Raw genomic sequence first — 25,689 nt, 5'->3', positions numbered from 1 at the left:
GGACAGAAAACAGAAATGCCTCTTGTGAAATAAGCAGAAGTTTTGTAGCTTGGCCAGAGAGGAGTGCGTTCATGACGACCCCATCACTCACAGCGAGACGCTGACGACTGAGAAAATAGGTTTTCAGCTCACTTTAAGGCAAAGAATTAAAGGTAGCAGCCCAAAAGACTGCTTTTCCGCTTGTCTGCTGCCTTCCTAATATCGAGTTTCAGCCGTTTTGGACAGTCGAGACTGTCTCCTGTCTGGGAAATGTAACTTTTAACTCAAGGTGTGGATGCAAGTCACAGACTCAATGCGAGAAAATCACTTTTGAGTCGGAACGATTTGACATCATCTCCAAAAACAACACAAAAAGGTGAACGCACGTGGTGAAAGCTCTTCATTTCCCTGACTACAGATATGCTTTGAATCAATCTGACAGCGGCCAATCACATTGCAGGAGCTTTCGGGAAAGGTCCGTCTTGGCAGCGAAGACCAGCAGACAGACAGCAGATGATACCTTAGATTATCAGATTGACATGTAAAGACTCTGCTGTTGTCAACACAAAACAGATGGCTACATGGCAAACATTCAGCTCAGGACTGGCAGATAGTTGCATAGAAATAATTTAAAGGAAAGGAATGAATAAAAATGTTAAAATGACCTTTTTTTCTAGACTTTTTTTTCATTATGCTCACTGGATAAAAGCTAAATAAGCGCAGTGTAATGTAATGTTGGTTTGGTCGAAACACTGAAGTGGCATTTGAAACTTGAAACATAGTGACTTTGCCCCATCTATGTTTTTAACCCTGACGTCCTCTCTTCTCTGTATGCGACTGAAGTATATTTCATTGATTAAATCGAAAAAAGATTGCGGCTTTCATCTGGTTTTGCCTGCCTGCTCTGTGATTCATAGAAAAGGTGCCTAATGTTTGTACTCGGAGCGTAGAGATGCAATACCCACACAGTGGATACCTCTTTATTTTCCCTTTTTTCTTCCCCCTTTTCAATCTGTCCTATTTTCTCTTAAGTGCACATCAAACTGAGCCACACAGAGGGTTCCTATTGTGATGGGAAGCTTGTGTTAGAATTTGAAAATGGGCTTTTCTAAGCCACGTGCAAGCTCCGAAAAAGCAAATGTACACTTACAGAGGGCAGACAAAATAATGTAAGCACCTTGTGGAGAAGAGCTTAAGCTCTGAAGTAACTAAATCACAATAACAATTACTGCTGCAGAGCAGGTTGAATGCCAATGAGCAGCATTTTTCAGCTGCAAGAGGGGACTGGCAATCGGTGCTCTGATGTGAGTTTTCAAAGCACGTCAGCTCTCAGAGCTCCAAAGAGCTGCTGTAAAAAGCCACAGAAATATGTTTACTGTGTCAGGAAGAACAGTCAGATGAAATAAGATTGGGAGAGAGCAGGAGAGGGGAACCTTTTTCCCACCAAGGGCCATTTCAATTTTGATAACATCCTTTGGAGGCCATCCTAAATTATTGAACACATATATCACACTAACCTCTGTTATGGCCAAAACTGCCTCTATTTGGTGAGGGGACTGATGTCAGATGGCAGTCAGGATAATGATGCTGCTCACAGGTAGTTTTCCAGGCGTGGGTCACTCTGTCTTGAGTGGAACTGACTCTTTGAGAGTCACTTTTGAAAAGAACTGCTCTCAGCCGTAAGTTGCCCCAAAAAGAGATGCAAACTTCAGTGCATGTTGCCTCAGAATGGGAAGCTCCTCAGGATGTGCAAACAGCCTATAGAACCTGAGCAGAGGGAGGTTGTTTTGCCGAGTTTTGAGCCTGTCATTGTTTTGCAGCTCAATGACTTCATGTTGTTGGTTGTTCAGGCACATCAGCTGGTTCCACATTAAACGACATAGTAAATATGTTCAGTTCCTTTTGTTTATTTTTCAAATGCCTGAAGGAGTTTCCACACTCACCAGCATATTCAGATGTCACAGCAGGCTTTTGTTCTTGCAGAGTAGGAAAATGTAGTGTTTCCTCTTCTCAGCTGCACTCGTCACAGCTTTAATCTCACCTGAAATGATTTCACATTTGAAAGCAGGGAGCCGAGAAGCTGCTGGAGCTTGAGGTTCAGCTCTGAGAGGTCCTTGGTAATGTCCACCATGAAGACCAGATCGCACAGACAGCATGTCAGGTTTTCATTCATCTCTCTGAATTATTCCAGACAAACAGACATGCTGGAACTATTTCACTTTGTGCTCGCAGCTCCACAGCAGCAACGAGGTTCTCCTTCACAAACTCTCCTTCTGAATGAGGTTTCAGCTTCTTCGCTGCTCGCTCACTGACCACAAACCTGCCTGTGTAGCACTGTCTGTCAGGATGTGGTCTGTGAGAGCTGCTTGTTGGGCAGTGTTAACTTTACCCAAGTGCATTTGTTCTTGGAGCTCATCCAGTTTAGCATGTTTGTAGCTGTAATGATGCTCGAGGTTAGTCTTCATCACCATGAGCTCGTCCCCACAGACTTAGGCCCACTGGCTTGCCTTTTACTTCAACAACAAAATAATCGTTTGTCCATTGATTTTGGAAAGTGTGACATTCCACATCTACTGCTGTTCTCTTAACAGCTCTGATGATGCAGGTCATTGATGACTTGTAACCACTATGTGCGTGTTGTGTTCAGTTACTTTACAATTTTATGCTATTGCCTTTCGTCACAGAAAAAGATAGTTGCTGTTTGATGTTTTTGTATTTGTTATTTACATATTTGTTATCTTGAATTGCCTTGCTGGCTGGTTCAAGCTGTCTCACGGGCTGCATATGGCTCAGAGGCAAGACATTAGAGAAACTGTGTGTTACAGGTTTTTATTCTTATAAGGTCAAGTCTCAAGTCAAACCTGTAAGAAGCTAAGTCCAAAGTAAATCTTGTCTCACAGTCAGATCCAAATCTCAGATCCTAAGTTTTGTTGCTTAATGCCCAAATACATGATAGCTGTCAGATAAACTCTTGGTTGCAATCTGCTTCAGACTTTACAGTAGCTGAAACCATTAGTCAATTGATAGATCAGGCAAATGGCCTCAAATGGGAAGATTTGCTTCTTTGTGGTCTGGGTGAATACTTGATTCTGATTGGCTGCAGGGTGTCCATTTATTCTTGATAATGAACAACTACTAAGTAGTTCCAGTGAAACTGTTCACCGTTCTAAACCAATGTGGTGGCCACACAGTGTCAACCTGTATATAAACGAGTAACTGCATCAACGCAGACGCAGTCAGGAAAATGTCAGCTTTGATGACTGGGCGCAGGCGAGGAAAGCGAAAATGAAAAGAAAAGGGAAAAGCAGCACAAGGAGTTAACACCAGGAGAATTAAATCTTATTTACAACAGTGTGTGTAGTCCTTCAGTGCCTCATCCTCAGACCACAGCAGGAGGTGATTGCAAAACGCATGAAAATATAAATTAAGGGTGTTAATGTTTTTTTTTTACTTGGCGATCATGGTATAAGCCGGATAAAACCCCTGGAGGTGTCCACAATTGGGAATTAATGGACGACGGGGTGGCTGCCTGATTATGGACTCCTCAAAGTGCATTATCCCTTACGTAAACTGAATATCTTTGGGTACAGGAGTGCTGGTCGGACAAAACCAGCCATCTGAAGAGTTCCCCCGGGGCTGTAGTAAAACATGACAGACATTTTTCACAATTTTCTGATATTCTATGGACCAAATGATTCATTTGATCTATCAATGATTAACAGAAAAATGAGAAAGCATCTGCACATTAATCAGTAATAGTTTGTCGTAGCCCTACTGTGCAAAATCAGTATGGAGGTGTGGCATTCTAACACAGTGAACACCTTGTGAATCATACTCTCATCAACCTTCACCATTTATTTTTAGAAACTTAAGAGCTTAAAGAGGAACTTGATTTTACACTTTCTAATGTTTACAGGTGTCGGTGAGTTCTAGGCTACTGCATATGTGAAAAGAGTTGTATAAAACCTTTTGTGGCTCCAGAGGGAGCTGGGTAAAATCTGATTATTTGCCTTAAGTGATGTCACTCGAGTCAGTGTTAGTTGGAGCTGTAGACTATAGATTTGAAAATGAAAAACATCTGGGAGTTTGGAGGGAGAAAAAAGAGAGTTCACCAGACCTCTGTAGCCTGCTGCTCATTTCTGCCTGAGGCTAGCAGCTCCAGGCTGCAATAACCGCTACCAGCATGACACAAATCTGTGACAGACCTGTCGTCAGTGGAGTTGCACTGTGGGTAATGTGGCGGCAGGTTTTGGAAGGAAAAAGGAATATGTGAGAGGATAGGGATGACACATCTGACTCTGATGCAGTGATTATTACCCTTTTGTTTTTTATAACTGTCCACTGTGACAATGTTATTGCTAATCTGAGTCTGATTTTGTTAGTTTCAAGTTAAAAGCACCATTTTTCTCTTTCACATTATCTTCTCTATCCTCTTTAGGTCACAGCACATTAAGGATTTGACTTTTTTTTCCCTTTAACTCTGGTCAGAGGTTAATGTCCAATTAAGCTGGCTGGCAGATACAAACAGCCTTGAAACCACCTCAACCCACTGAACAAATATCCTGTTTTCACATTCCCCAAAGAGCTGTTGCTGTAGCTGTGACATTATAAAGGACACGCTTTGAACACAAGCACAAACATCATGGACCACATTGGTACTTATGTGAAAGAAATGGAATTTGATTGGAAAACAAATGCACAGGAGCCCCTTTATCTTTTGGTGTCAAGTGGTGGATTAAGAGGAGGCAGAACTGCTGATAAATCTGCTACTATGGCTTGGTCACAATTAATCAGCTGGTCCCCATTCCTCTCCATGTGTAGATTAAAACGGCAACAACACAGAATTTCAACAGCATGCTTGTCACTGACATTTCTATTTCTGTCAGCTGATAAATCTGTGTGAGACAGGGCACTTGCTTTTGTGTGCCACTGGTTCATTTATTATAGCTTTAAACATTTTCCAGAGTGCTGTGCTGTCACTGTGCTAATGTTTATGCATGTCCTCAACGTCAGAGGAAGGGAAAATATGTCTGAGGCAAATGTCTAGAGACCATCTGTGTTGCCATGGCTGAGCGTTTCACCTGTGCAGGCCGCTTTGTTTGGCAGCTCTGAGTTTTTGGTTCAGATTTAATGACAGAAAATGTCCTGCAGCTTAACAGGATTTTTTTTTTTTTTTTTTTTTTTTTTGCCTCACATCTTACTTCTCGCTGTGTTTGCCACACTTCCCCTGCTCTTTCTCTCATAACAGATTTTTCTCTTTTTTTATCACTGTTGTTCCACTTTTATTGCCTTGCTATTTTGCCAGACACACAAATAAGTCTTACCTTGTTAGAGCAATAAAACTATAAACAACATTTTTATTCATCTGTAGCTGTCTGTATTGGGGCAGCAAATGCGGGGCAGAAGTGTCTGGTTGCATTTCTTTAATCAGTGACATGATGAACGTCATTATAGAGAATTCAATCCTTATCATCTCTATTCTCATGTGTTAACAAGAGGCGGTCGCTGCAGAATGAAGAGAAGACGCTGAGCATCTGTTCATTATGTGGCAAGCAGTGAAGAGTCGCTGCTGCTTAGTCATGGCAACAGGCAGTCTTAATTTGTGCATGTGTGTGAGTCTGTGTGCTACTCTTTCATACTCGCCCACTGTGTGAAGATGAGAAGCAACATAGTCATAATGACGAAGGCTCACCTTGGCTGGTCCAGCTCAGTGTCAGTACACAATCAACACCTATTCAAATGTAATAAGTTGAAACTGTGTGCTTTAAATGAAGCCTCATGAGTGAGGGGCAGGGGACAGAAGTGTGCTGATGTTCCAGTAGACAGCGATCAACAGACGTGTCGCAGACTGAGGATTTCTTTTCGACTTTCACTTTGATTTTGTCTAAAATCTGTGTATGCTGTGCTGTTTGCTGGAGCATGGGAGTGTGTTGGAACAAGCGCAGCAGCTGTTGACAGCCTGCGTAATTGTTTTTCACCGGTTCAGACTTTGCCCCTGCCATGAAATGAAAAAGCCCATAAAAGCCTTATGGATATGGCCTGTGCTGCTGCTGGGATGAGGGTGTGTTCACTGTTCATACACAGCCAGTGTAGAGATCACAGAAGATGAGAATGACAACATTCATTTGACCATACAAATCTATTCAAGTCAACCGTATAATTTATAATGGACCTTTTATCGTGTATATATAGAAGGTTTAAAACACATACATGTAACCATAGAGAGACAGAAACTATGCCCCAAAAGCTGCACACATAATTTTTTACTAAATTAATTTTTACAGCCCTCACTGTGTCCCAAATTCAAACCAATACTGTACAGAACTGGAAGTATAGGCACTGTTAACAAGCACTTGTTGGGCTGTATGTGTAGATTTGATGTCATGTTTGTCTGTAATGTATCATGTTTTAATGTTACTGCGACATCAAGGACAGATTTCCATGACAGTGGACAATAAAGTCGTGTTGTATGCTATGTGCTAATGTTGACATTGCTCTTTATGGCAGGTAGCATTCAAGGAATTAATCATCATTTCAGCAGCTGTTGCAACAGCCAGAAATGATACAGGCCACATGCTGTCAATCAAACTGCGACTTCCAAATTCAATAAGAGAACTCAACAGCGAGCCCTTTTTTTACCACAGGAATTTCTGCCTTTTCTTTTGTTGCTTCCAGTTTTATGAGCTGTCGTCGGAGCTGATGCACCTCTGCCAACAATTTCTCACTACTCTCCTGCTGAGCTGCTCCTTACTTGTGTTGTGCCTGGAACAAAAGTGTCCTTTGACACCACAATGAAGAATTAAACAATTGGCAATGAGTATATTTTACTTTGTCAGCACGCTGAGTTATTTTCCACCACTACACTGACAGTAATAGCGCTCTTCTTCACACTTGCAGTCCATTACATTTCAGAGGGAAATGCCATTACTTTTACTTTGTTAAATTTAAAACTGAAGTCAGTAGTTACTTTTAAGAAAGGTGTACAAAACCTACTGTATGATCAGCTGTAAAATTGTAATGTAATGGAGTATTTGTGCATTGCAATTTTGACTTAAAGTTTTGATAGAAGCAGTTGCACCATTGGAAAATATGATTTCATGAGAAATAAAATACACTGCTGCTCCAACCTTACTTGGTCTGGTATTTGACTAGCAGCGTATGGTGACTAATGTCAGTAATCTTAAGGCGTGTACCAGACATTAACTGAGCCGGTTTGCATGACTTTCAATTGTGCTACTGTTTAATGTTTTTGCAGGTGTGTATATATTGTATGGACTTCCATTTTTCTCATTGTTGTATGTGCTATTCATTATTGTCTGCCGACTTGCCCGTTGGGGACATTGAAGCCATGTAGCTTCACTCTCCTGTTGCATTAGCTCACCTTTTTAACGACATGCATCATCAATAATTGTCATTTGTAGCTGCAGTGATGATTGCTCAGCACAAGCTACTCAGTCTCAATCAGAGATTCTGGATACTTGTTTCCTCACTGCACTGGTGTGCATGTACCACACACAAAGCACGGCAGCAGTGTTGTGTGTGCATGGAACAGAGAGCCAGTTTGCGGCTCTTATCCGACACACTTCTTGATGTTTGCCTTTGTGAGTGTGTGGACATGCCCACTCGAGCGTGCAGCATTTGTCTGTGGCGTTGCCACCAAAAATTAGCCATTGCTCTGCAGTGTATTAACTTAGCCTAATGAGATGTTGTTATAGATGTGAGCTAAAGCAAGCGAGGCTGGACTGGTGTGTGAATGCAGAGCTGATGTCAGCCCATTTCCTGTCAAATCTGACCTCACCCGGCAGCAGCTGTGGTGCTGTGTAAGAGGCCCGTGTGATACCAGGACAAATATGTCGAGGAGATGACATCGCATCAGTGTGTGTGCCGGTAACTTATTTAGCGAGCCATTTCATACAGTCCCTGCTAACTTCTACCATGGGAGGTGATTGACGGTAAAAATGATACATGCCTCATAGAGGGTGTGTATCTTAAATCTGACCTATCATGTTGGTGAGATAAAATGGAAGCAGGGGTCGTTTTGAGCAGATTGAATCGGTCCCTGCGTCTTGACATTAACTCGCGCTCCTTGATGCCTTGCTGTACCTACGCTCCCATCGGCTCAGCTTATCTCTGTCCTTGAGTGCTGAGTCTCCCGGCTGCTCCAGCCAAACGTCTTCATTGATGTGTTCTAAATAAAACACTTAGATGTCGCTCCGCACGTGACTCCCAAAAGATTTATGTGACATTTATGACATTTACTTTCAGAAAAGGATATAGGGCCAGGGAGTTTTCTGGCAGCAGAGGCAGCTCTGCCCATTTGTGTAATGATATGGGATGAATTCCAGTTATTGGAAAGCTGTATAAAAATCTGAGCGCTTCTCTCTCCCTGTCTGTAAAATTATGACAGAAGCGACAGCTCTGCTGTAGCCTTTTTAGTTTGGAAATCTGTCACAGATGGCTGTCTTCTTGCATGTGGCCAAGGAAGTAATGTGATTGTGACAATTGTGTGTCTTTTGCCAACAGATTGAACATGCTGCAGGTTGTATGAGTGACAGATATGGGGTCAGCGAGATCGTATTTGCAGACTTTCACTGCAGTGGCCGTTTTTTGCCTGTTTTGTAAGTATCTCCACCATTTGATAAGAAAGATATTTTGCATCCCTCTGTCCACACAGCTAATCTTTTCCATGATATATGCACAGGTATTAATCATTTTATCACATATGATTGGAAACTAACCTCCAGTAATTTGTCATTTTACTTCTCATAAACCCAACAGTGACCACTGAAGGTCTGAGGCCGGAGGTGCGTGGAAAGGTTGGAGGTGTGGTGGAGTTGGAGTGTAGCTTTCCTACGTCAGTCCCAGCTGCTGTGTCCCTGCATGTGGTTGAATGGGTTCGACAGGGACTCGACATCCCCGTGCTGATCAAATTTGGATCCCATGCACCTCGCGTCCATCCACAATATGAGGGTGAGCGTCTATGGAAATGACCATAACTGTGGTGTCATATGTGCCTGCTCTGCATGTAAAGTAGATCTGGTTGTTTCTAAACTGTGCTTTGTTTTAAATGATGATGATGATGATGATGATGATGATGATGATAACTTTCTTACTTAGCTTGCTGTTAGTGTTCATGTGATTGGCATGGCCAATGTTATCAGCAAATTTTATGAATCTGAATCTGCATGTATGTTGGCTGGTAAGTAACAAAGAGGAACTCAAGGCGCAGCTTGAAATGACCTGGAATGACAATCATTATGAGATGCTGTGAGATCTGAGTGAATGTAACCAGTATCTGGCTCTCAGTATCAGTCACCTTGATGGCCTTTCAAACCAGCCTTAGTAGGAGCTGCTTTTAAAGGCGCTGAAACTCTCACATTGCATCATCATCTATTGTTCACTTTCTGCCCACAGCTCTGAGAACAAAGAGAGTCTGTGGGGAAAAGGATCCTCAATGGACCAGGAATACCTGTATGTAGCTCCTGTTATCCTTTAAAGTCACAAACAATGGGACTAGTGTGGACAAAAGGAAAGCATGTCTGGGTGGCTCAGATCTTCCTTTTGTCCTTTTGAGTCATTTTCTTTTCCACAGAGCTGCCTGAAGAGAATTTCAACCTACTGACCTTTCCAAAGACGATTTTACATTTTTGTAGGAGCATCATGTGTAGTTTTGACTAAAATGCCGTTTTAGAAAGAAACTCGCCGAGCAGGCTGATGATACCACTTCAAAGAGTGAAATTAATTCTTACTGTTTGGCATTCAGGTGGGTGCAGATAGCAGACAACTTACTAGCAGTGGTCATTTATTTTCAGCAACTTGACTTCTGAAGATAGTAGTCATCATTTCATATAACAATGAAACAATTGCAGATGTAACCTCTTAAACCCTAATACACTAATGAAGCAGTTATTACAAACACAGCCTGTGCAGCGAAACATCGTTCCAAAGATAGCAAATATGTCTGGAGAAATGTGGAAGAAATAATGCACAAGACATGGCATCTATTGGATGGAGTTTCAGATATTTAGTTTACACATATAGCTACAATCAAGGGCTGGAACAAACTGATATAATATGTGGTAATCTCAGCCTGTGTGGAATGAGTGGATTTCCCCATTTTTAAAGATATAAAAGGGGAAATAATGGAGGGGGGAACCTAAAAGCACAAAAGAATCTACATCTTAAATAACTGGATAATAATTTTAGGTAACTTATGAAATAGAAATGCTCCACATTTTGAGATTTGAGCCTCTCCATTGCGAATGTTTGGAACTTTTCTGATCTCATATTATTCTGGACTGCCTGCCTGACCATCCACTGCTCCACTGCAAGTTCTATGAAAAATTATATAAACATGTAAAATGGTCTCATCCCAATTAGCATTTAGCAGCTTTTTCTCAAGAGTTTCAAATCACATGGTCTGACAAATATGTAGTTTGATTTCCTAAAGCATCTGAGCTCTGTAGTTTTTAGCAAATGTTACTCAAACAGATGTCAACTGTGCATTTGTTGGGGATTATTTTCAGCTGTGGATTAATACACATTTGGTGCTCTACTGAGTATTTACACCAGAATGATGTGTGGGACTGCCTCAAAATAAAGCACAGTGTCCATGTTCATTGTAATGGAGGAACATGTCATCCTGTGCAACAGTGTGGCTCATTAGCTTATATTTAATTGTTCTTCTTAAAGGATATCAGGCTTTGGCTGAACAGAAAGTACTTGTTAGTAGAATCATTTTGCTGTTGGTTTGGGATTTGTTGACAATAGGAAAAGTATAGAATATTGCCAACCTTATCCTTTAGGCCACTATGTTAGTACAGTCAAGAAAAGTCTTTGGTATTACACAGTCATTGTTTTTACTGACACACAGTAAAGAGTAATCATTCGATTTAGGTGTGTGTTTGTCAAAGGATCAGAACCTGCATTGAGCTGAGCCAAAGGCTTTCTCATTTGAGTTGAATGGCACTCTCTCACCCAACCCTAGCAGGAAATACGATACAGACATTTACATAGCAATAAAGTCAGGGTGAACCTTGGCTGATGAATTATCGTAAGTGGGAGCGGGGTAGACTTTAATTCGGGCCCGGGCTCATAAAAGACAGTAGCCTTTTGTCGCTGACTCTGAGGACGATCCTTCAACGTATAGTGATGTCACACTTCATTACTCTGGATGCTAGTTTCAGGAGAAGCAGAGCAATATACTGTTAGTTAAAACCCCAAAGTTTTCCAACCCTTTGGCCCGTGAATCTTGTCCACTCTATCATAAAGCATCCTGCACTGAAAAGCATCTGTTTTAAAGGGAAGGTATGCTAATCACATGGCTCTCCAGTGACAAACAAAAAGCTGCTGTTTTTAACGGACACAAAAGCTTTGAAAAAGGTGCTTTGTCCAGTCCGATGCTGAGTTTCAGGCTTTCTCACAGGTACTGGCTGGTGTGAGAATAACAGGTGCAGCATGAGAAGCACTTTAGAGGTGGAAGACCGGTGTGGATTTCACCTCCTCAGGCCGTGAATGTTCTCTGGTGTCTCAACTGTTTGGCTTCAGGACCTGGAATCCAACTGCTGTTTAGCTGTTGTGATTCTTATGGTTAATCCAAGTAATACACTATGCAGATGCTCAATTTCTTACACCATTCCTCCCCCTTCGCCTCCTTGCAAGGATCAAATTTGAACTTTTCTGATTGCGGGTCACCTCGTTCATCAATATTCTTTGTGCTTGACCGTGTGTGTAGCTCCACAAAGTGTGAGATACATTAAATTTCCCTCAGATTGCTCCCTGGAGAGTGTTAAGAGCTAAAAGGGTTTAAATGTATTTGTTATAATAGAGCAATAAAGATCAAAGTATTAGTGTCTGCTCTGTGAAGAGGACAGAAAGTCCCTCAGCACCCATGCAGCTGCTGACTCTATAAAAATACAGCTGTCTAAATACGCTGTTCACAAGCTCTTCCCATGTAAATCCCATCATAATCAGCAGGAGCAGACTGTGTGTAGGCATAACACTTTACACACAGCTAACATGGCTAATAAGCTTCCTTTCCTGCATGGACAAACATGAGAGTTTGCTCTGGGATTACTCGTGTTCGTTACAGCAGTGAGTAGCTCTGCTCCTGAAAGTGAGAAAGCTCTCAATTCAAATTTCAAAACGGTCACAAAGCGGAGCTTAATAGATCAACTAGTAGCGTGGAGTGAAACCTTATCTGCTTCGTTCTCCAACCGAAACCTGAATGGCTGTACTGTGTGCAGCTTTGCCAAAAGCTGACGACATCTCTCAGAGATGATGTGGGCTTCCTGCCCGCGAACATCACATTCTCAGAGGCATAAACGTCCATGTCGCGCAAAATGGTATTGAATTTAAATAATTTTTCATACAGAGCGCTGTCCAACCAAACAAGACAGTTTCCCAATGATTCTCCAAAAGGCTTTTTTTTAATATAATTTAAAAACTTCATTTCTAAAATGTTACATATCCATTTTGAAGAAAGAAAATCAATATCTCTGGGGCATCCTTCACTCTGAATAAAACTGAGAGAGAGAAAAACACTATCCGTGGCCTTTAAAGTGTTCCTTTTGTCAGTAACTGGCCTACTTTGTCATGAGCCTTATAAAACGCCGCAAACCTAAAGTCGTTTCACAAAGACTTTGTTTGGAATGTGTCATTGTGAAGTTCACTCGTGTCGTAGTTCAAAGCATGATCGGGATTCTCAGTGCGTTACCAAAATGGATAATAAAACAACAAACAAAAGCACCTGAACAACAGTAGCAACATTAAAATTGAAGCTGTACAGACTATAGAACGAAGTTAAAGATCAAATATAACATCCATCCATCCATTGTCTATACCCGACTATCCCTTTCGGGGTTGTTGGGGGGCTGGAGCCTATCCCAGCTGTCAACGGGCGAGAGGCGGGGTACACCCTGGACCGGTTGCCAGTCGATTCCAGGGCCACACATATAGACAAACAACCATTCACGCTCACAGTCACACCTAAGGGCAATTTAGAGTCACCAGTTAACCTAATGAGCATGTTTTTGGTCTGTGGGAGGAAGCCGTAGTACCCGGAGAGAACCCACGCATGCACGGGAAGAACATGCAAACTTTGCACAGAAAGGCCCCGCCCGACCCGGGGATTGAACCGGCGACCTTCTTGCTGTGAGGCACGCGCACTACCTGCTGCACCTGATGCAGCTCAAATATAACATTTTTGCTGAAATGATTTAAAAGCCATTTACTTAACAGTGTGTTGGGTAAAGACGTGCTTATCAGTGACTTTGCAAAGAGTGTCACTTCAAAATGTTTTTTGATCCAACTCTACTTTTTAGTTTATATTTCAGCTGAATTCAGATCATTTCTTATTTCTCCTTTGAAAGAAGTTCTACATTCAAACCAGCAGAGTCTTCTCCCTTTTCATTTGTAAAAAATTGCATTTCATGACACCACTGAATGGTTTAGTGTTTCTCTGTCACCTGAGAGCATACTGAAGGACAAAGTCTTTTCAGGGACTTCAGATGGAAACAGTTTGGCAAGAGCTAGTAAATAAATGCATTAGGCAGTGGTGTGTGTGTGAGTGTGGCATATCGATGTTGGTGTGTATGTGCATGAAATGAACTGATAGGGGAGCAAGTTTAGCTCGGGCCAGTCAAAAAGCTGCTCCTTGGCTCATTAAATGGATGCAGCGAGCAGAGAGGGGGCTGAGCAGGCCAGAGAACATGAGGAGGAGTGAGTGTTGTTGGTGGGGGAAGGGCCTCTACCTGTTGGGAGGATCATTTTCAGTCCCTGCTGTAGCTCTTATTTGGTTACCTGCATCATGATCTGTTTAGTCTCCATGTCAGCACCTGTTGTTTCTCATTCACATTATTTTGAAGCAAATTGCTTCCAGCATGTCTTTAAAGACAGGGTCAGTTGTCTAAAATATTGCATGCTGTAGCATTAAGACAGATAAATACATGGAAGATATATACTTCTTAATTTTGAAAGTGTTAAAAACCATTTCTGTGTGGCTTCTATGATAAAGAATTCTATTTATTTCAGTGGATGATCTTTCTTCAGTTTTCTTGGTTTGGATTGAAAGAAGAAAACTCTTCATTTGTTCGCCCACTGAAACTCGTGTTGTTGAGAGACTAAGACTCTGCACTTCCCTTCTCTGTTTCTTTCTTTCCCTTCTCTCCCTCTCATCCGGCCTCACACTCAATTTACTTCGATTTCAAATCTCTTGCAATCACGCCTTTTCAAATGGCAGCGGGTGCGGCGTGCGGCCATGCTGTTACTTCACCTCCACCCTTCCCCTTCCCTTTTATCTGATGGCTCCCAGTCACGTTCCCAACACATCCCTGCCTCAGCACATCTTTTCCTCTAAGGTTTTATAGTGACCTATATCACACTGAGCCAGTAAACATGAGAGAGGGGGAAAAAAAAACTGCCAGGGGTCAAAGGGTAGGATTTTGAAATGCACTAATCCCCCGAGTGTATGCTGATGTGTATTTTGCTCTTATTTAACCCTCCCTCCCCTCTTTCCCCCTGTGGATTTAGTCCCCTTTGGCAGCTTGGAAAAGTAAATAAGGCGTGTTATCGCTGCCAACATACCTAACTCCAACTTCCTGGTTCTTTCTGACTGTCAGGGCTGTCCCTCCCTGCCACAGTCCCCAGAAATCAGAGCCTCTGTTAATAATTACTATCACAACACAGTAGTCCCAGTGGCACTGAGGCTTTCACGCTGCAGTGTGTTTGGTGTTAACATGTTTTTCTTTCTGAGATGGTCGAGAGTACATTCTCATAATGCTTTCATTGACAGTTTCTCCTCAGACATGCTGTTGCTCGCTGTTAGGCCGCTGGACAATTATGTGTCTGGTAAATTTTGAAAACTAGATAGATTGCAGCCCAAGGGAGACGTCACCTGGCAACCAGGAGATCACATTTCCAAGTTTGCTTGCGCATGTGGTAGCTGCTGTTTGTGTGTGTGTTTGTGCATGTGTGTGCGGCTGTTTCGGGCTACGTTTGAGGACAGTGTTCTTTTTCACGCAACAGAGCTTCACACTCCAACAGTTGCACACAGCTCAGACCTGAGAAATGACAGGTGAAATTAGCATCATGCGCAGTTGGCCTGTCTCATGCCCCTCACGCCTGCCCTCTCACCTTTTAAACTGCGCTCTGTTTCTGCAGGGCGGGTGTCTCTGATGCGAATGACCGCCCTGAGGCTGGATGGCCTGCAGCTGGATGACCAGGGCTCATATGAGTGTCGAATCCTCTTACTGGATGAGCCCACAGATGAGCAGCAGAACGGCACCTGGACTCTGCTTTCTGTAACCGGTGAGGTTTATGGAAATGTGTGTTTGTTTTCTTTTTCTTTTTTTTGCTTTCATTCTTGTATGGCTGACAATGGGTTATATATAGCTTTGCAAGGCAAAATCAGTGATCCAAATGGAAAATATAAACAAGTAACATTTGGTCCTGATATATAAGATGGTCCTCGCCTGGCGAGCCAGTCAAAACACATCCAAGAATGGATAACTTTGACTGAAGTCATGATGGCTGGATTTTATTTAAACAAAGATCTTGTATGGCTGCTTGTGCTCAGACAGCATTTAATGGGAGTTTTGCCTTGTTTGTTAAAAAACAGCTTGCAGAAAACTAGTGTTTGTTTTCATGAAGTTGCACATGCCAATGCACTCCATATTTTTTTAGGGCAAATAATTTAACTTGAATCAAAAAGTTGAATTCTCTTCTCATTTTGAATGAAGCAAATAGAAATTATGAGCTATTGTGCAGAATTTTCCATTTTTCAAAAGAGGACAATAATCTTTTCAATGCATATTGTGGAAACAGTGTCTAAGCGTCAAGCTTGTGGGCGGGTGTTTTCTATGGCAGTATATGACATTTTAGGGCCGGTGTTGCTAGGAGACACACTGTCAGCTCCCATGATGCTCTGCTGACTGAATTGTTTCATAACGCTGCAGCCTTCAAAATGATTTAAATATCTGTTTATTTACAACATTCAACATTTGGGAGGACCAGTCGTGCTCGTTTCTATTTCATTAGTGGAACCTACTTAGCCTAGCCTGCTAGCATTAGCGTAGACTCCCACTTACAAAGTTCATTTCATTCATGTTATTTGAACACTTGCCCTTCCGGTGGAGAGAATTTGATGTGGAGCTACAATAGGCTGCTCTACATGCAAGAAGATTCCACTTACAGTACATGAAGTCAGTCTGAACAAGAAATTTGTGAAAAAAAACAAACAAAAACCCCGAATGTAAGGGGGTGTTGTTAGAGCAGGAAAATAAATAAAACTTACATTTAGTCTTTGATTTCTGATTTTTTAGCAAAATTAATTTTAATTTCAGTTCAATTTTAAAGCTGCAGGTTGGCACTTTGTTGGCATCATCATCATTTATCTGACTGTGGAGAAGAGATCGCTGTTTGCGCCGTTTTTTCTTTTTGAATGCAGGTTTCTCTGCAGGAACCGCTCTCTCCTCTATAGAAGCATATTTTGTGTATTTCAGTTTGTCACTTCCTATACAATGGCATGATTTCAGAGACTGTCCATATCTTGGCCAAATAATGTAATGGATCTCAATAGATTTGAATATTCTGTTTCTCAGCCTCATTAAATAGTTAAGTCTAACTGAACAGGCTCATTCTGGATATAGAACGGCACTACTGATAATTAGGTCGTGGTGATCTGACGAGCTCGCAGTAAGCACTTCCTTGGGTCCTCAGCAACGCACCTGCCAAGTGTGAAGTCAGTCAGATGAATTATTTCATTTAAGGCAAGGCAAGGCAAATTTATTTGTATAGCACAATTCATACACTAGGCAATTCAAAGTGCTTTACAGAAGCATAAAAATACTTAAAAAAAAATACATTAAAAGCATACATTTCAAGAAAGAAAGAGATTAGAAGCGAATATAAAAATAAAAATAAAATACAATGAAAGGAAAAATATAAACAGAAGCCAGTAAAAGACAATAATTTAGCATTTAGAATGATTAAAATCATTGAGCAAATATATTTACTTTAAGTAAAAGCTGTAGCAAATAATAATGTTGAATTTAATTTAAATTTAAATTTAAAGCAATTCAACAACTTTTTCTAAAACTCCTTTCTATAACCTTTCTAGAGAGTTCAGGTAATCTGGATAACTTTTGACTTGCAGGATTGGGAAAGAATGCTCCCTACCTAGAGTTGTCGTCATACTTATTGATGGGTTTAAATAATAAATCTAAATATGAAATATGCAGCATTATTTTTGTGCTTTGAAGTTTATCTGTATTTGAGAAAACCTTTGCTATGACTCTACGCACAGGCCTACAGAACAAAGCATCAGTGCGCACTGCAGATCAAAGCGAGGTGAGGCAGTTTCACCGAGTTGGTCGGGTTAAAGATGAGAATTATAATAGATTATGACTGTGTACTGGAGGCCTTGGATGTAACTTCACTGACATGCCCTGCAGATACATTCATCACATCTCATTGTTTGCACTCTGCCTCAACATTGGAGACTGTCAGTGGCCTTCACAGGCAGGAAATGCACAACTAAAAGAACCTGGTCTTTGTGTGTGACTGAATCTCTTTACATGTAAAAGCCTATTACATGTACATACACAGTAGCGAACATCTCAACCTATAACTCAGATAAGAAAAGTAAAATCAGTCCTATTCTTTCAAAAAGAAAAATACTGAAGTCAAACAAACAAAATGTTTATATAAAGGTACAATAAGGGTATGAGTGCTGAGAAATTGTAATAGGGTCTTGAAGTTGCAAGTGGTTTGTTTATGTTTGGAGTGCTTGCAGAAAAGCGAGTGTCCTCTGTTCACTGATCAGATCTGAGAGTTAAAGTGGCAGCAAAACGTTCACGTCGCAGATCTAAAAGGCAGCGTAACTGACATTTTTACTTCAGTATGTGAAATAATAATGTAACTTGATGTCAGTAAACTGCATGCAGGCTGCCGCTGTTTAAGGAACAAGGCCGAGCTGCTGTCATGCTGTATATAAAATGATAAAAAAGGGACATGGGAGACCGAAGATTTACTGTCTGCTAGTCCAGCTTTTCTCTTTTTTTCCCTGGTTGCTACTGCTCAGACGACTGTAAAATTTGCTTCAGATTCCTCTTTTGCTACAGACAGTGAAGTGTCCACAGAGTTTCACCCACAAAACGGGGTGAGTCTACTTGAAGAGCTTAAACAGTGGGTCCTTTTCTTATTGTAGACAAATACATACATTTACTTAAATCTTCACCCTAATCTTTTATTCCATAGCCCCACCCACCTTCACAGAAGCCCCGCCTCCTGTGGTGGAGGCTCTGGTAGGAAGTCATCTCTCTCTTGTATGTGTTGCCAATGGCAACCCTCCTCCAACCATCACCTGGATAAAAGATGGCAGTGTGATCCAAGGAATAGATCATCAGGTATGTTTATAAAATATACACAGTATATAATGGACATCTCTCTCTCTCTCTCTAATGTATCAAAATTCATTAAAACCTCAAATAAAAAGTAACTAGCTACTTTTTAGGGTGTTGTACATTTAGTTTTACAGTAAAAGTACCTGTACAACATACTAAAATTGCTCTATTGCAAGTAAAATTTCTGCAATATTAATCTTGAAAGAGTCCAGAAGTAGTTACTGCAAACTGTGCTTAAGGTTTCAATGCTTGTTAAGCATGATTATCATACATAACATTATTAGATGGTTAATACTAATGTACTGTACGGCATCTGCTGCTGCAGCGGGTTGAGGTGGAGCTAAGTTGAACTGTTTTGTATGCACATAAGTAGTGTCGTCCAGTGATTCCCAACCTCAAGGTCAGACCACCTCCAAAGGGTCGCTGAGGGGTCTTGAGATGATTAATGGGGTAGGAAAGAAGGAAGAAACAAAATTCTGTATTTATTTTTTGGATTTTTCAGATGATTATAATTCAGTAATAATTGAACAGTTATTTAAATGACAGCATTTAAAAAAAAAAATAGCCTGGAAATATCTGGAAGTGCTACAAAAACAGCTTGGAGAAATCAAGCCAAAGATGTGGGAAAACACTGGTTTAATCTTTAACATTAAACATTTAAAACCTTCATCTGCAAAGGTGAAATGAATTTAATAGAGCAAAATGAAATGTATACTTCTATACTTAAATACAGTTCATGCGTCAATATACTTAGTTACATTCCACATCCATCATCTGTCTATCATATATCATTTGTATGTATCTGTCGGCATCTACTATATCCATTTATCCACTTACAGTCTGTCTGTCTGTATATCAGTTGTATGTATCCATATATTCTATTTGCATCTGTCCATATCTCAGTTTATCTGCCATACCATATTTACCAGGAAGGAGCCTTATCTGTGCAAGCAGTGAGCATGCAGTCAGCAGGACAGTACACCTGCCACGCCTCCAACTCTGAGGGAAACGTGACTCGCGTGACGAAAGTGAAGATCAAAGGTCAGTTGATTCCTGACGGTCTGTCCGTCTGTCCGTCTTCTGTCTGTCTGTCGGTCTATCTGCCTGCCAGTTCCTTCAGCCTCTGTGATGTCTGCGTGCCTGACTGGCTGGGAGCCACCGCAATTTACATTTCTGTTTCTCCCTCTTGCGTCATTTGACAGAGTGGTAGCAGAAAGTCAAACTGAATTCAGTTCCTATTCAGTCCCTGTGAAGATAACATTGATATCATGATATAAGACAAGATATCATCTGGGATTTGGGGGGCGTTGCTTTATCGTGATAAAACTCATGTGTTTTGCTCTATTTAAAGGAGATGTGACTCTTTGCTGAACTTGTTAGGCTGCTTTAGCTGAGTCAAATAAGAATACCTCTATTTGGCCATCAAATTCACATTATTAATATCTTTTTTCCCCTAAAAATGAATGATTGACTGAATGTTTTCAATATTTCCAGGCCATAATACACCCTGATTCACAGACGCTTTCCGGTTGCAGATTTTTACCGTCCACTTTAAGGACAAATACATGTAGAATATGCAGATATGTCACTGTGTATCATTGGATTACACCGACACAGCACTGCATAATACATTGTGGAATTTATATCTGACTTCTTCCTGTACTCCTACTCCTACTCCTACTGCTGATTTTCTCCGGAGAACCGAGGCTCGTCTGAAGCGTGCTGCATGGGGAAATATTTTGTTTTGGCATGGTGTCTCACTGAGGTTTCTCTTCATTTTGGAATCTCACAGTCGCAGTGGCCACCATTGAATAATAATCATCACGAGCCTAATACTGTTCGATCTAAGCCACATTATCTGAGCTTTGGCTGTGTTTTTGTGGCAGCGCTGCCACATGGATGGATTACAGTTGACTAATGGCTGATCTGGATGAAGTCAGTCTGAAACCCCTTAGTAACCTCTAAACTGTCATTCATGCATGTATACACCTGATCAGTAATGACAGCAGAGAGATCATGTGGTTATTTATACATGAGACATGCCTCATATCAAGCCTCCGCTATTAGCTCCTTGCAAATGGCACACGTGTTGAAACTTGGCACGGCTGAGGGAAGAGATAAATGTGACATTATAACAACATGCTGCAGTAGCTGGATGAGATTATTATGTATGTCTGACAGCACAGGGTTTCAGGCATATTGACAGCTTTCCTTATTTGCTTTGGCTTAATCGTCAAATGAAAATCATGATTCTCAACACACTGTGCAACACTCAAATCCAACACTGTGATGCATTGAATTTTCCTCAGTTGGTATAACTCTCAAGCCCATTCATCAACATGCTCAACCTCACATGCAAAATATTGCACCCAGCCAGCATATCAAAACCTATCAAACATAGATGTTTCATATTTTCAATAGTCTTACGTTATCTGAATGCTATAAGAGCTGATGATGTGAGTCAGGTAGCAACATGTTCATTCTGTCTTCAGTGCAGCTTATTACATTTAGGCTGTGGAGGGCAGAGCTGAGTTTTCTATTGGTACCACAGTCACTGGATATGGACCAGATATACATCAGAGAGGGACAGCTGGCCTCAATCTTGTATATATGTATAAATACACTGTCTGTGATGCGTGTGGTCCAGTAGGGATGTAGGGAACAACTACATCATGCCAAAAGGTTTTTTCTTTGAGTGACTGGACAGACAGGCATTATAAACCATTTCATTTATATGGTTTCTAATTTGCATGCATTTGCTCTGTTTGATATTTGATACCTTTTCTCCCTTTCTCTATTAATTTCCATTCCTGTAACCTGTGTAACCCACACTCACACTCCCGCCTTCATCTGACACTGCTTATACTTAGTTTAAAGCTAGGGTAGGTAGTGTATTTTAGAAGCATTTTTTGTTGTGTGCGTTGAAATTGTCTGTACATCCAGACAGTAATCAATAAATCGAATGCTGTGACAAAGGGTCAGGGTTAGGGTTAGCAGATTTGTAAGCAGATTTGTTTGCATCAATAAAGAACATGCAATCTGTTTATTGTGCAACAGCAGCATATCAGATGCTCATTGCGAACAGGGCCGCAAACTTGAATACTGGCATTGAATAGACTGTTTGTACAAGTAAGGGATAATGCCTGACGAGGTGTCCGTTATCAGAAATGAATGGACGACGCGGAGGCATGAACTGTCCGACTGTCCATTCTTTTCTGATAATGGACACCTTGAAGGACATTATCCCGCTTACACCATGGTCACTTACGAAAGAAATAAATATTAAATCAATTATTAATACGTTAATGTTGTTTTTCACAAGAAGTGGCTGAATGGACTAATATCTCTCGTTGTGACACGTTGCCAAGGTAACCGGCTCTGGCCACAGAACCTGCAGCTCGGTTGGCGGCAGCTGTTATATTAGGCTTAATCAGTGGAGGGAAGTGAGATGATTGCTTAACGTTATGTTACGTGATACAAATTATCATTTCAGAGGGCAAGTGCACCTCTTACCGCTTGTGCGCGTCCAGAGGATGATGCGACATTTTGTTTCAAAGAATCAAAGTCCACAGATTTCCTAAATCGTTTTTATTGCAAGAAATATTATCCACCATTCACTCTGATCATTAAATGTGTATCAAGCAAGTAAGTCTATCCTAAATCGTTTTTATAAATATTATCCACCATTCACTATCAAGCAAGTAAGTAAGTAAGGTAAGCAAGACAGGGTGCCGAAGATATTTCACTTTATTGTTGGGCTACTGTGTTACCATACCAACACGGTTCCTCAAACTTTTGATTGTCTTGACATAAGCGATGACAAAGGTGCACGTCATTTTGAAGGCAGTGATGCACTCGAAGATGAAATTATTTACTTTTGTCTGAGTTAAATGTGCGTGCCTCACAGCAAGAATGTCACCGGCTCGATCCCCGGGTCGGGAAGGGTCTGCCTGTGTGAAGCCTGCATTTTCTTCCCGTGCATGCATGGGTTCTCTCCGGGTACTCCGGCTTCCTCCCACAGACCAAAAACGTGCTCATTAGGTTAATTGGTGACTCTAAATTGTCCTTAGGTGTGAGTGTGAGTGTGAATGGTTGTCTGTCTGTGTATGTTGCCCTGCAATTGATTGGCGGCCGGTTCAGGGTGTACCCCGCCTCTCACCCGTTGACAGCTGGGATAGGCTCCAGCCCCCCCCCACAACCCCGAAAAGGATAGTCGTTATAGAAAATGAATGAATGAATAAATGAATGAATGAATGAGTTAAATGCTCAGAGTGAGCAACTGCCTTTTGCAGGAAAAATATCATCTTTAGAAGACTGTGACAGGGAAATGTCCTTAAGCAGTTTAGAAAAACTGCACTCATGATGGAACTGTGATGGATACTTTGAAGCAAATTTCAATAATTCTGTAATAATCGCTGCTTGCAGCCCTTTTTGTGACTATATGATGTCTTTTGTAACCTGCTTCCCACTAGGTCCACCTGTCATAGTCATCCCTCCAAAGAGCATCTCTCTCAACATGTCCCAGAATGCACATCTCCGGTGTCAGGCGGTGGCTGACCCCCCCAACATGACCTACGTGTGGCAGAAAGGCGGAGAAAACATCTATCACATAGAGTGAGTGCAATCATTACTCCTTGTTCCTGAGCAGTCCATTTTTCACCCATTGATGTTTTATGCAGTGTGTTCGAGCAGGAGGAGTGAAATTTTACCTTTGTGGAGTTTTTTTTTTAATTCTCAGTGTTCATGGAGCACAGGTATGATCATTGCATTAAATTCAAATTGAACTGCGCTTTTCATGGAAGATTGTCAAACAAAATGTTTCACAAAGAAAAGACAAGAACAATCAGCAGAAAAAGAGATGATGGAACACAACAAGTGGAAATGTGAAATAAACACAGGACAATCAGAACGATCAAAACAGAGAGACTAAAATGGACGTCTCTATGTCCATATATTCTAAAATCCGCCTCCTCACAGGGGGTATTTCTGACCCATGGATCTACAGTAGATGAAAGCCAGTCTCAGTGGACCAGACAAACCTGGAGGTGACATTTCTTAAAAGCCTGTCTGACATGTACTCACATGCTGGTTCACTGAATGGTTTGATGACAAATGTTGAATTTTCTTCAAAAACCTGAGATACAGTTAGTGGAGCGGTTTTAAAAACCGGTGTAACACCTGCTTTACGTCAGGTCTTGCACATGTGTTGCTGTATTCTGAATAAAGCTTCTCACAGTTTTGGTGACTGAGGACCAATTTGGAGAGCCTGCGCTATAGAAACGGAGGACCACATTAAAACACAAAAAAGTGCTGATGAAATTTACAAAAATTTGCTCAAAAACCATCAAATTAATACAATATTATTACTAATTTATTTATTGTACACTCAGAACCCAGTCCGGTATCAGCTCATGAATCCGTAATTACACTTGGCTTTCAACTGTAAGATCTTGATAATGCTATAGCGATGCCAAAGATGGCTAGTTGTAAAAGGACACACCTCTCCATATGTTTTTTGTATTGACAGAGTGGTGTGTCTGTCCCCTGGGAGTGTCTGTGGAGGTTCCTGCTTTTGTTGCCAGTCTGTAGGTACCAGAAAAAGTGTAATGGCACAGAAGCACTGCATTAATCAAAATGAACAATAAGTGACTGATAATCCAACTTCTTCTTTTCATTTGGAGTTAACTTTGGCTGCAGGAAATGTCTTTACATGCCAGCACACATCTAAGGGACATGTTAGAGAACTCAGAACTGACAGGTTTCTTTGACAGCCCAGGAAAAATAGAGCTTTGCAGTAATCAAGCCTGCTAGTGATGAAAGAATGCTTTATTCCTGCAGTATCTGCAGAGAGGGAGGGCTGTACATCGGCAATATTCCTGAGATGATAAAAGGTGGATTTTTCTTTTTTTTTTTTGCTACTTCTGATGTGAAATTCAAATTGGCACCCCCCCCCCCAAAAAAAAAGACATAAAAAAGAAAAACCACCAAGGTTAGTAGCTCAGGGCTTGACATTCTGTGCCAGGGATTTTAAGTCAGAGCTTCTCACAGCTTCTCCTTTAGAATTTTTGCCGCAATGTTTTGCATTTCAGTGTTTTGGCTGCTCAATTACAGGAAATATATAACATCCATGAACTGATACGATTTGAACATTATATCACGTAGAGGAGCAGAGCTGTACTTTGTTGTCCCAGTGGCAACACGTGCAGGCTTAATGTCACAGATGCCAGAGCAGAGCCTGGGTTACCACTCATGTTCGGTCGGACAATATGAATAAAATGGTATATGTAATTTTACATTACAGTATTGAGATATAATATCAATGGACAGTAATTAATATAGTGTAGCTGCGAAGTCACTGTAAAGTGTATAATTTATGGAAAAAGTAACCAGTTTTTGACTGATTAATCAGATTAAATATGAAGTCAAGGTACATCACTACATGGATGAAATTGGAAAATGCATTGTAGGTAATTTTGAGGTTGAACAAAAAAAAAAAACTCTTACATTCATGATAGCCAGCTAGTGGTCTTCAGCACGGCGTTTGCTGCCACACTGCTAGATTTCTCTGCACGTCAGTGAAATGTTGTGAAACCAATGGCAAGATTGTGCATTAAATCTTGTGTGCCACCTCGTGCACGTGCATTGTGCTGACAAAATGGTGACCCACTCATAAAAACATTGCTCCAAAACTGCTTGTGGTCAAAAACAGGATGCCTTTATGTTGCTTTTTAATGCTTTACTGTACAATTCAGTCTCAGCACTCAACAAAAGCTATTGGCCTTACATTCATCAGGTAGACAAACGCACAACTCCAAATGAATGCTAATGTTGCTCCATGTCTGCTGGGCGTGTAAGGCAATTGTTTCCCAATACATTAGGCAGAATATCTTTATGGTAATAATATACCAGGCATGTCTGACAGCTTGTTTGTGACTTCGTATCCCCCCAAACAGCCAAAAAATAAATTAAAGCATACTTAATAAAAACAATATATAATAGGCTAGTCTTTGCCAAAAAGACAACATACAGACAGAAAGAAGCTTCAGGCATGTCACTTTAAAAGAAAAAAAAAAAAAAAAGAAATTGGCCTGAAACTGTGAAGCACTTAATGAGCTTTTCTGTAGGAGAGGTTTCACAATAGCAATGTTCAGTGGCAGGGAGAAGATCCGAGTGAGCGGGGAATGGTTCATGATTGCCAGCACATCATCCAGCAGACAATTGAACACTCTCAAAAAATGGTGGCTGGGATAGGGTCAGTTGAGCAGGTGAAGGGTTTAATTTGCATTACTTCTCCTCCTGAGCATTTATC

The 25,689-nt window shown here is 41.1% G+C and overlaps 2 protein-coding genes across 2 annotated transcripts in view; one reads left to right on the top strand and one right to left on the bottom strand.

The window, feature by feature from the left end:
• The window catches only part of barhl1b (BarH-like homeobox 1b), a 336,897-nt gene that overhangs the window by 179,117 nt on the left and 132,091 nt on the right, over window positions 1-25,689 (bottom strand). The gene's annotated exons all lie outside the window — the stretch shown is intronic.
• The window catches only part of igsf9a (immunoglobulin superfamily, member 9a), a 35,775-nt gene continuing 18,000 nt past the window's right edge, over window positions 7,915-25,689 (top strand). Inside the window, exons 1-7 of the mRNA XM_070989454.1 lie at window positions 7,915-7,921; window positions 8,758-8,949; window positions 15,139-15,285; window positions 18,235-18,383; window positions 18,620-18,631; window positions 19,310-19,421; window positions 22,853-22,994. Of these exons, the coding sequence (XP_070845555.1) occupies window positions 7,915-7,921; window positions 8,758-8,949; window positions 15,139-15,285; window positions 18,235-18,383; window positions 18,620-18,631; window positions 19,310-19,421; window positions 22,853-22,994 (761 nt within the window). The remainder of the gene's footprint in view (window positions 7,922-8,757; window positions 8,950-15,138; window positions 15,286-18,234; window positions 18,384-18,619; window positions 18,632-19,309; window positions 19,422-22,852; window positions 22,995-25,689) is intronic.

Source organism: Chaetodon trifascialis, chromosome 20 (assembly GCF_039877785.1).
Source record: "Chaetodon trifascialis isolate fChaTrf1 chromosome 20, fChaTrf1.hap1, whole genome shotgun sequence".
NCBI lineage: Eukaryota > Metazoa > Chordata > Actinopteri > Chaetodontiformes > Chaetodontidae > Chaetodon > Chaetodon trifascialis.
Note: the sequence above shows the minus strand (reverse complement) of the source record. Positions and strands in the feature narration are given on the sequence as shown.